At 51.2% G+C, this 11,223-nt stretch overlaps 1 protein-coding gene across 2 annotated transcripts; it reads right to left on the bottom strand.

Annotated features, from left to right (window-relative positions):
* Window positions 1-2,659: 2,659 nt before the first annotated feature.
* Window positions 2,660-5,533, bottom strand: ZBTB9 (zinc finger and BTB domain containing 9). 2 transcript variants are annotated; one of them, XM_036248706.1, is made up of 2 exons: window positions 5,348-5,533; window positions 2,660-5,188 (listed from the first exon to the last, which is right to left on the bottom strand). In XM_036248706.1, exon 2 carries the CDS (start codon window positions 5,109-5,111, stop codon window positions 3,714-3,716), a length of 1,398 nt encoding a protein of 465 aa, XP_036104599.1. In that variant the 5' UTR covers window positions 5,112-5,188; window positions 5,348-5,533; the 3' UTR covers window positions 2,660-3,713. The 2 variants fall into 2 exon arrangements, with proteins under 2 accessions (XP_036104599.1, XP_036104600.1); XM_036248707.1 differs by having other exon boundaries at window positions 5,404-5,533.
* Between the last annotated feature and the right edge of the window lie 5,690 nt (window positions 5,534-11,223).

The following is an 11,223-nucleotide window of genomic DNA, read 5'->3' as shown; positions in this document are numbered from 1 at the left end:
CTCTCTGGACCGCAGGCTGACGCTCTAACCGCTGAGCCAAACTGGCCAGGGCCCTAATAACTTTTTAATAAAGATTTTTAAAATTGACTTTTAGAGGGAGAGGAAGGGAGAGGGAGAGAGCGCAACATCGATCTCGGCCACCTCCTGCAGGGCTGGATGTGAACCAAAGCAGCAATCCCTCGGCGCACAACATGATGCTCAACCAACTGAACCACACTGGCCAGGGCTCAACACCTAGTAACTATTAAAGTAAAACTCAAACATGGTGTTTTGTTTTTTATCCTCATCCAAGGACATTTTTGCATTTATCTTCAGATAGAGCGGGAAGGAGGGAGGGAAAGAGAAACATCAATGTGAGAGAGACACATCCACTGGTTACCACCCACACAACCCAACCAGGGCCGGGGACAAACTCCAACTGAGGTACGTGCCCTTAGCAGAAACCGAACCCGGGTCTCTCCAGTCCGCCGGCTGACACTCTAACCGCTGAGCCAAACTGGCCAGGGCAAACATGGTGTTTTAATTGGCTTTACAGAGTAATAGCAAAGTGCTTTGGGGATTAAGGAGAGGGAGGAAACAATTCTATCTTAAGTTCAGAGGGCAGAGGTGGAAGTTGGGCAGGTTATACCTTTTAAGTGCCAGGTGTACCTGAGGCTTTAAGGATCCCAAGGTGGACAATGTGTGGAGATTTTCGGGTGGGTCTCTCTTCCTGTGGTCTGGCCAGCAACCATTGCCTACTATTCTATCTAGGGCTTCCGTTGCCCCTCAAGGATTCCATGCCCACTCGGTTAGTCTGATGAAACATATGATCAACGTGCGCTGGCCAGAGGGTGGATCTGAGGCTCAGAGTTCTCATCTGGGATATTTTATCTTGAGTGACACAAAAAATAAGAATGACTGGGTTATCGTCCCAAAACGTATGACCTGAAGAGATTCCCAGGAGTTCCTGCTCCCTGGACTCCCATATCTGACCCAGGACTTGTCCTTCATCCCTTCCATTTCAGAAGCTACCCCACATCCTTTCATAGATTCTCATTTTATTTTGTTTTGAATCCTCACCCGAGGATTTCCATTTATTTTCAGATAGAGTGGGAGGGGGAAAGAGAGAGAGAGAAACATCAATGTGAGAGACACATCAACTGGTGCCTCCCACATGACCCAACCAGGGCCGGGGACAACCGAGGTACGTGCCCTTAACCGGAATCAAACCTGCGACTCTTTGGTCTGCAGGCCAACACTCCAATTGCTGAGCCAAACTGGCCAGGGCAATAGATTCCTGTTTTGATAAAGTAGTCAAGGCCAGTTTCTATTGCTTGCAACCAAAGAATCCTGGCCAGTGGATATAGCCACCTACAGAACGTGTGCCAAAAGAATGGCAGGTGGGTGGGACTGCAGTAGACTGAAGATTGCAGCCTACTCCCTGACCCCTTCCCCAGTGTACTGGTACCATGGCATGGCTCTTTCAGAGACCAACAGATACCAGCTACAATTCACCTTCTCAACCATAAAGTCACATTTTTAGCTGCTTGTAGGTGCCATACCTAGTAACTTTTGAGGAACATGCTTTAGGGAACTGAAGTCGTGACTTGAACTCATGGTCACCATTTTCACATCAGTTCAGCCACCCACATCCACCACACTATGACACATGGAGTTCTTTCAGAAACCTCTGCTGTCTATAATAGGTTTCGACTCAGCTTCCTTTGTGCCACTACAGTCGCTTGTACTGCCCACTATCACGAACTTGTGGCTACTACATTGTCATTTGTCTAGCTTCAGTAGTAGCTGTGAACTCCTCGAGGGTAGAGTATAAATCAGGGTCTGGCACAGTGCTTTGCACTAAACATTATACAAAATATATGAAGTTGGAGAATACTATAGGTAAAGATCATGTGAACTAAGCCCTTTGTTTATTTTTAAATGCTCACTGGAGGATATTTTTCCATTTATCTTCAGATAGAGCCGAAGGGAGGGAGAAGAGAGACACACTGACTGGTTGCCTCCCGCACAACCCCAACTGGGGCCCAGGACAAACCACAACCGAGGTACATGCCCTTGATCGGAATCAAACCCAGGACTCTTTGGTCTGTGGGTTCACACTCTAACCACTGAGCAAAATCAGCCAGGGTGAACTAAGCCCTTTAAAAAAGAGTGTGCAGCCCTGGCTGTTTTGGCTCAGCGGTTGGAGCATCGCCTGCGGACCAGAGAGTCCCAGGTTCGGTTTCCGCTAAGGGCGCGTACCTCGGTTGCAGTTGTCCCCGGCCCCGGTTGGGGTTGTGTGGGTGGCATCTAGTCGATGTGTCTCTCTCATGCTGATGGTTCTCTCTCTTTCTCCATCTCTCCCTCCCGCTCCATCTGAAGATAAATGCAAAAATGTCCTTGGGTGAGGATAAAAAAAATTAAAAAATAAATAAAAAAGAGAATGCAGAGAACCAGTTAGGAGTTACATACCACCCCCTGCCGACCCCTCCCCCAAAAGTAACAGTTCAGACTCTGAAAGATAAGGTAACTTACCAGAGGTTATTCAATGGCAGGTACAGGCCTAGACTCTAGCCCACTAAAGGTCCAGAACTGTTTTCTGTGCACCAGAGTGAAACTATCCCATTCTTTCCCCATCAACATAACTAACCCAGCTGCAAAACAATCAAGTCTTGGCAACTGTTTTCATGCTGTCCCTGCCACATAAATTACTCAGTCTAGTCCATTGTCAGCTCTCAATTTCAGGGCAAAGTTTATTTGAAGAGATTAAGTAACCTGTGACAATCTCCCCATTTCAAAATCTGCCCTCTATTTCTCAACCAAGTGGCTACCATGTAGGAGTGGGGATGGAAAGGGAGGGCTGTGGTCCCACCACGCAGTTACTCTCTAGCCTGAAGTATGTGTTGTATCAGCCCTGAATCCCTCTGACCAAAGACACTTGTTCAGAGCAGTGGTGCTACCTTGAAAGCATTTTAGGTCAGTGGCCATCTCCTGAGTTCTCTGGTCACATTCCAGTCACTGTGATCAATACATGAGTAATCAGTGGTGGTCAAAAGCAGACAAGAGGCATAGGCAATTGAGAAAATATCTTCTATTAAAGAGGGTTCTAGGAATGACACATGGAATGCTCAATTTGTTAAAGTGCTCAACTACAACATAAAAATAAAGGTGTTGGGAAGATATCTACTGGTGAGAAAACAAGTTATGATCTGAGGGGCTTCTCAAAAGACATAACAAGAAAAATACATAAAAAAGAACTCCGCTCACATTTCAGCAGTGATGAGCAAAAGACAAGCTTAGCACTTAGTCCCTGAATTACTAGAACTCTAAATCAAACATATCCCTAGATGGAGACCAGCTCCTTTAACTCCTCATGGAGACCGAATGAAACATTTATCATTATGTCTCTTTGTTCTAATTCTCCTCTCCAAATAAACTTCTAATCTGAAATTTGGTTTTCTGTATGAAAAGTTCTGTCAGGGCAAGTGACCAATTTACATATGGCCTGTAAACCAATTTCCTGTAAGGTGATTAGTAAAAACTTGCAGTGAGATGAGAAATCTGTTTCCAAACCTGCCAGGTTGAGGTCCATACCCAAAAACAAGAGGTCCATAATGTATTTATCCTTGTGGCATGATTACAAGATCCATGATTGGGGTGCCATGGTAGTGAGGGGTAAGTATCCATCAGCAGCAGTGGCTCACATCCTAGAAGTTAGTGTATGACCGCAGCAGTCACTTGTAAGTCCAGTGAGCAGTGGCCCAGCCCTGGCCTTTGCACAGGTCCCGGTGGCGAAGGAAACAGGCATGGACTCGGAACCGACGACCACAGTGTGGACAGGCATGCAGGGCTCCCGCATGAGTCTTCATATGCTCTGTGAGATGGTGCTTCAGTTTGAAGCGCTTGTTGCAGATGCCACAGCCAAAGGGTCGGAGGCTGAATGTCAGCATGATATGCCGGTCACGCTTTGGTTTCACTGCAAACCGCTTCCCACACAAGCAACCAAAACATTTTCCGTCTGCAGGGGGTGTCCCCCCTAGCTTCACCGGCCCATGAACAGCCTGCCCTACTCCCCCAGGTCCCCCACCCCCAGACAGGATTTCATTCCCATGAAGATCCACTGGTTTCCAGGATGGACCTCCTCCTCCCGATGTTGCCCCTGCTCCTGAGGGCGGCAGGAACCCTAGCTCTTCATTCCTTTCAGTGTCCCCTCCAGAAAACACCGTGGTCTCCTCCTTTACTCCTCCAGACTGCGTTCCACCTCCTGATATGTCCTCCTTAGGCTCAAAGGGTTCCTGCTTAATGTAGAAGATTTTTGGGGGTGGTGCAGGAGGGGCAGGAGGTTCAAGTGGTGCACTCTCATCCTCTGGTAGCCTACGGGGAGTAGCAGAGATGGGCAGTGGGTGGGATCCGTGAGGGTGGGGTACCCCTGATACTCTGGAAGGTTGAGGAGTTTGAGAGAGGGTTGCTGACCCCTGTTCTTCATCATCATCATCATCTTCCTCCTCCTCCTCCTCAACTTGAATCTGTAACACATCTCCTAGTTCACTCCCCTCCCCTCCAACGGGGTTTTGGGTAGAAGCAGAAGACTGTGCAGGAGTCTGGAAAGAGGAAGAGCGAATGCACCAACCTCCTGTTGAGGATGTAGTGGAAAGAAGTGTGTGATAAGGGGTTGCTCCACGGGTTGAAATTCCACCACCTGAGGTTTCTAATTCTCTAAGAATCTCTGAGCACTGATCTACTACTTGCCACATCTGGAGGCCACTGGCCACAAGGAGGTGGGCAGGGAGAGCATCCAGTGGTAGGCGGAGGCGCCCTGAATAAATAAGCTGGAGCAGCCCCTCGAAGGCATCAGCTTCAATGACACTGGGCAGGGTGAGACGTGGTGCATCCCCCAGAAGAAGTTTGTCATGAAAGTAAGGAGACGCAGCAGCCAACACTGCTTTGTGAGCCCTAAGTTCCCGGCCCTGCACCAGGAGAGACACATCACAGAACTTTCCCTCTAGCCTGTGACGGTTCAGGGCTTCCAGAAGCAATGAACTATGCTGAGGAAACTCAATCTGGATGGTCCGTGGGGCTGGGTTGCAGTTCGGGGACGGGGGGATGGGAGGCAAAGATGTCGAGGTATCCATGGCCACCTTGGAAAGAGATCCCAGAGGTTCGATCCCAGGAAGTGAAGGGCAGGTGTAGACCCCACGCCGGATCAGGGCTGTGGAGGAAAGAGACGAGGGTCACAGAAACTCTGAATAAGGGGACCGTGTCGCCTCAAACACCACCTGCCTCCCCTACCCCCCAACACGTGGAAACTTTTCAGCCTGATCAGTCCCGCGCACTCCCCACCAACAAAACAGAAACCACCAACACCCACCGCGGGTTTTCACTTCCAGGGCCTGTGGAAGATGAGGAGGCCCTCCAGCCACGAACCTGAATGGTCCCACCGGCCGGGACCGCGCCTGCTGCCGCTCCGTTTCCCCTACGTTACCCACAGGGCCAGCTCCCGGGAAGCCGCGGCCGCCGGGAAGCCACGAGCGCCGGCCAGTCAGCCCGCAGCGAGTCTGTAACGACTGCACCGTCCGGACCGGAAGCCGCCCCCTCCCCCTGACGCCGACGCCGGATGCGGCGGGCGGGGCTAAGAGCAGCCAATCGGAGCCTGCAAGCCTCGTGTTGATAGGCTGCGTGGGCGAGAAGGCGGTGCTGAGAGGCGACGCTGGCCGCGCGACGGCGGGGTGGGCTCTGCAGAGCACGGCGCTGGCGGAGGGGCGACTGGTGAGCCACCTCGTGTTAAATGGAGAGTCCGCGCCCCGATAGGTGCCAAGAGGGCGAGATTAAGGGGGCACCTGCTGTGTGGGATAGGCCTTGTCCACATCACCCTATATCCTACCCCCGCCCTGCGAGGTAGGTGTTGCCATCCTGCTGCCTCTGGCTGGCCCGCGGTGGGTCTGTGGTTGGAATCCAATTTGCTAAGGAACCGTTTTCTTCCCGCCATTCCGCATGGGAACATTTTAACCAGTAATTAAGCCTTATTTCCAGGTAATTATTTCCTTTAAAGGATACTTGTAGATAGATATTTGAAATTTTCTATCAGATAATGCTGCTGTTCCTGGGCCCCTTTACTTGAGGTTAAGTGGGGCCTTGGTGAGGGGAGAGGTAGACTGGGTGTTTGTCGGTACAAAACTGTTAAAAACCAGCAGTTCCAAAATGGAGTCACTTGTGCCAAGCACATGTCTGCAAACTAAGACTTAATGCTTAACCTAATCGCAGTTTCACTTTCTCCCCAGAGTGCAACCTTTAACCAGTCAGCCTGGAGTCACCTGAAGTACTAATGAGGTAATACACCTGATAGACCCTTCCATGCCTCTTAGGAGGGCCACCTTGCCTACAACAATGTGTTCTTAGCTACTCATTTCCTTTCCCCACCCTTTCCCGCCTATAAAAACCTTCCCTTTTCTGCAGCTGGGCTGGGATGAATCAGTGAATAAAGCCCATTAGATCTTTACATTTACTCAGTCGAATTTTGTTTTTTAATACCCCTGCTCTAAAACAATAAATCTCACTCGGTGGGAGAGTGATATTCTGGGAGACTATGTCTTCACACAGGGATAGTTTCTCCTAGACTGTCGACCTCCTCTCAAAAAGCAGGTCTTGTCACCCTGCTGGTCCTTCTGGAGGTCCCAGCATAGGAAAGTCAGCATAGCAATAAAAGAACAATCTCCGTTTATTAAACATGATTTTTCTGTTTCACCACACACTCCAGAAAAAAGGAAATGGGGCTGGGAGTGGAGCAAAAGGGACAGTGGTAGGGGTAGAGAAGGCTGGGAGTAGGGTTGGGTAGGGAAGGAAAACGAGAAAACAAAATAAAACGGGTAGGAAGAGCATCTCCCTACCCTTAGGGTGGTGGGTGGGGAGGGCAGCATGGGGGGAGGGGGCCAGGAAGCTCTGTACACAGGGGTTGCCCCCAGCCCCCACACACACACCCCAGATATGTACAGTACAAACCCCAGATAATTACAACAGCCAAATAAGAGAGGAGGGAAGGGGGTCCCAGGTGTAGAGTCTGAGGTTGGGAAAGCAAGGAAAGGGCACAGGGATAAAATTTCACATATTTACAACTTTTATATAAGTATAAATTTGGCCCCGGCTGGGTGTATGTGATTGGGGGAGGGGACTGAAGGTGAACTGTCCATACAAAAGAAAGAAGGGTGGAGTCTGTGAAGAGTCTCAATACCAAACGCAAGAAGGGATGAGGGGGCAAGGCTGGGTAGGGGACAGCAGTCAAGGAAGAGGGGGTGTCAAGAAGGGGATAACCCTTTCCATGACCTACCCACCCCAAACCCCATCCATCCTACCTCCCCTATCCCGCCAGAGAGCTATGTACAGAGAAACACCGAAAAATTGTGGAGCTGGCGGGAGGGAGGGAAGTGGAGGGAGATTGGGGAGGGGGAGGATGAGAGGGTAGCCCAGCCCTGTCCTACCTCCCCCAGGGGACAGAGTCATGTAAAGGGGCCCCCAACACCCCTCTTCCACACAGGTCCCCCCACCCTGGGGGAGAGAGACATGGCTTTTCCTAGAGTAAGTTCCCCCCTCCCCCTGGGAGTAGAGACCAAGAAGAGAGAGGGGAGGGGCAGGGGGACTGTGTCCTGGTAGGGCAGATCAGCTAGACTGTCCTCCCCAACATACACATCCTCCTAAACTCTAACCCCTCACCCTAATCTCAATTCCACCCCACCCAACACACTGGGGGAGGGGGGGGCATCAGCCCCCTCACCCCGCTCTGGGACCAGCCAAGAGCAGATCAGGTGTGGGAGGAAGGGGAGACAACTCCCATTCCCCCCTTGCAGCCCCCACCCTGCCCCGGTGGCCCCTCCACCCCATCTGGGTTCTGGGTGGGGAGGGAGTAAATTTAAGAGTGGTAGGAGGAGAAGGAGTTTGTGCGTGCTGAGCCCCCCCAGACGCTCCTGAGAAATCAAGGGGTAATAGGGCCCCCTCACCTGGGGTCCCCTCCCCATAACAAGGGGGACAGGGGAGGCCAAAATGGGGCGGTGGAGGGGAGTTAGATTGTCAGCTCTGGTTACTGCTAAAAAATCACCCTGAAGTTGAAAGTTTGGAGGTGCCACACCCCCAGGGTGGGGGCGAGGGTCTGTCCCCCAGTGCTCAGGGGAACGATGAGGCAGAAGATGGGGATAGCACCCCGGAGTGAAGGGATCAGTGTGGGGTAGGTGGTGTCCTGGGGCAAGGGTCCCTGGGGGTCATAGGGGGCAGCACCCCAACAGGAGGGAAAGAGGGACAGCTAAGGGTCCCACTCTCCTTCCTGGAAATGGTGCAGTGGGGGTGGGGGACTGGTGCCCCTCTAAGGAGGCATTCAGGGAGGCAATCCCGCTGTCCTTCAGCGACGTCCAGTCCTGGTAGTTGGTGCTGTTCCGGGGTGGGGTACATGGGCAGGGAGGTCTGTGATGCTGGGTGGGCTAGTGGTCTGCGGTGTTTCTGAACTCGCCGTTCTCGGTGATCTGCAGCCGGGGTGGGGGGGGGCGGGGCTGGGGGTGCCAGGCCGTTCCAAGGTGGGGCCAGCGTCACACGCGGGTTTGTTGGACCCAAGGGGGGAAGCTGCCTCTCCTGCAAGACACCAAAGAGGAGAGCGCGGACTTATTGAGACCCTTCGAAGGGGCCTGGGTGCCAGCCCCCTAACAGTGGCCTCCCCCATAGCCAGCCCGCTCCATTAGCCAGATCCCATCCTCTTTCCCAGGACAACCCCCACATCCCCTCCTATTTTGTGTCTCACCTTCAGTAGAAGTTACATCTTCTGGGATCAGGGAGAAGAGACTCTTACCCCAGACTCCTAACAGAGGCCTTCAACCCAGGGTCACACCAGGACACCAGTTCAAAAGAAGCAAGTTCCTACCCCCACCCCAAACCCTTGCATCTTCTTCCCAGCCCACCCTCCTCGTGTTGGAGCCTTCTCCCGGCCCACCCCCAATCCAAGGTAGGAACTTTGTGTTAAGGGAACAAGGGGAGGCAGTACAGCAAAACCTCAATAATCCAAACCCCTGTGGATTTGGAATTTTTTCATAATTTGAATAAATACTGGGTTTGAGTTTTCCTTTATCTATGAAGAAAGGGTGTGCTAAGAAAATTAATAGTAGAAATGTGTCTGTAGGAGGAATATTTAACCTATACCAAAAAAACAGACTTTTCAATCCTATCTATTCACTAACGCATGCTCCCTGAGGGCCTCGAGTAGAAAAGCCTTATTCATTGAGGTTTACTTACTGTATATATTTTGAAGACATGCATTTCATTAAATAGACACTGTCATTCAGTTTTGTCACTTATTCAGAGTAGCCATCTTCTCAAATATAACATTCCAAATTAGAGAGGTTTAACTGTACTGGGGGGAAAGGAAGGGGATTCAGGGAAGTGATGTGGGAGGGCTGCCTCTCTCTCTCAGGCTACCAGAGCCTACTGGGAGCTTCTGCAGAGACACAGCATGCCCCAATCTCTGCAGCCACAGGAAGCAGAAATGCCTCCTTCCTTTCCACCCCCACATTCCTTTCAATCCCTGTCCCTGGGCTCCCACTTAAACGGTGAGGGGCACCAGACCCTACTCCCATCCCTGGTCCTATTGTATCACCCCCTGCTGCTCCTGGACCAACTCTTGGCTCCTGCCCTCAGCTCTGGCTTCTGTTCCTCTGCTGAGAGAGAAGGAAGCCATTTGTACTATACTTCTGGTTACTCACTTGGCTTAAAATACAGGCACAAAATTAATTTTAAAATTAATGGCCGAGTTGTAGAGGGACCAATACCTAAAGTGGTTTAGCAAAAGTTTCCAAATTATTTCCTGGGCCACTGGGCAGTTTAGGCCTGGCAACCTAGTTATGTCTGACCCTGTCTCTAAAGGATACAAAATCCTGCGAAGTAGAAGCTCCCAGATCAGTTCTCCCTCCCAAATCAAAGGCTCCGCTGTCAGAATGTCACCAAAACCCCAGCCATAAGCAAAGCTGCCTTAGCTTGCTGAGCATCTCACACGCTTTCCACAAGTCAGCAAGAGAGGAAATGATGGATGGTAGGGGATCCTGAGTGTGGCTGAGAGCCGGCGAAGGAAGAAACCTTCGATTCCCTTCCCTCTGCTTGTCTGCTGGCGACAGCACACAGGCATGCCCTTACACCCCCATGGAGCCAAATTTAGAAAGTAGATAAATTAGGGTGCCATTATTTATTTTACAAAAGAATTCACTGCAGGAGTCCTTTAAATGGTGAGGTCCCCTGGTGCCTTTCAGCATCTGTTTACAGATCACTAACTACTTTGACAGAGAGGCAGGGCAGCCAGAGTTAAAATTATAGTGTGAGGAGCCACTGCCTGCTGCAGCTCAATCCCACAGGAAAGAAAGGATTCAGAAATGATGGCAGTGGCCAACAGCTTCCCAGTTACTAGCTTTTTTGTGTCCGGCAAGGCCACTGGGTGGCAGGAGAGGGGCAGTGAGTGGCATTAGCAACCCTGGGATGTGAGCTCTGACAGGAAGAATAGAGGTTATTTAACATGCTGTTCTTGGCATCTATGCCTGGGAATAACATGGCTACAGACCCACGATCTTATCTAGGAAGTCATCTCACCCCACTTCCAGCTGGCACACCACACGGGCCGGTCCATGTCCTAATACCTGTCATGGCTCCTTTCTTGCTCCTCCTTGTTCTACTCACCCTACCTACTGTCCTGACATCTGAACAGTTCTTTCCAGGCCCCCCAAAGCCTCCCTGAGTCAACTAGCCTCTCCTAATTCCCACTTAATGGGGCTGAATCGGAGCACCAGGTGCCTTCTGCCTCACAGATGTAAGGAGAAGGAAGAGAGAGAAGTGGGGGAGAGGTGGAAAAAAGGAAGGGTAGAGAACGAAGGTTAGGTAAGGAAGAGGAAACCCCAACCTACCTGCTGTAGTCAGAACAGAACAGCCCCTCTAGTCAGGGTCCCCCAACCCATTATCACCACTACCCTTTAACAAACCCACCCCTAACATCCCAACCCCCAAGGACGCTCTGGTGAAATGGGGGGTGACAGACATACACTGGAGAGGAAGAGGAGGACTGAGAGTCAGGAGGAAGCTGGGTGGGTTTGTAGGAAAGGAAGTGTGATCTGGGAATGCACTGGGCCTGTCCAGGGTAGATGCATGGCATTGATTAGGTACCACCGAACTGACTGGGAGGCAGCAGGAAGTACTCTCTCTGGGCAGTGCCTTGGGAGATGGGTCTATACAGAA

The sequence above is a fragment of the Molossus molossus genome, unplaced genomic scaffold (genome assembly GCF_014108415.1).
Source record: "Molossus molossus isolate mMolMol1 unplaced genomic scaffold, mMolMol1.p scaffold_m16_p_8, whole genome shotgun sequence".
Taxonomy (NCBI): Eukaryota; Metazoa; Chordata; class Mammalia; order Chiroptera; family Molossidae; genus Molossus; species Molossus molossus.
This window is presented reverse-complemented; position numbering and strand designations above follow the sequence as displayed.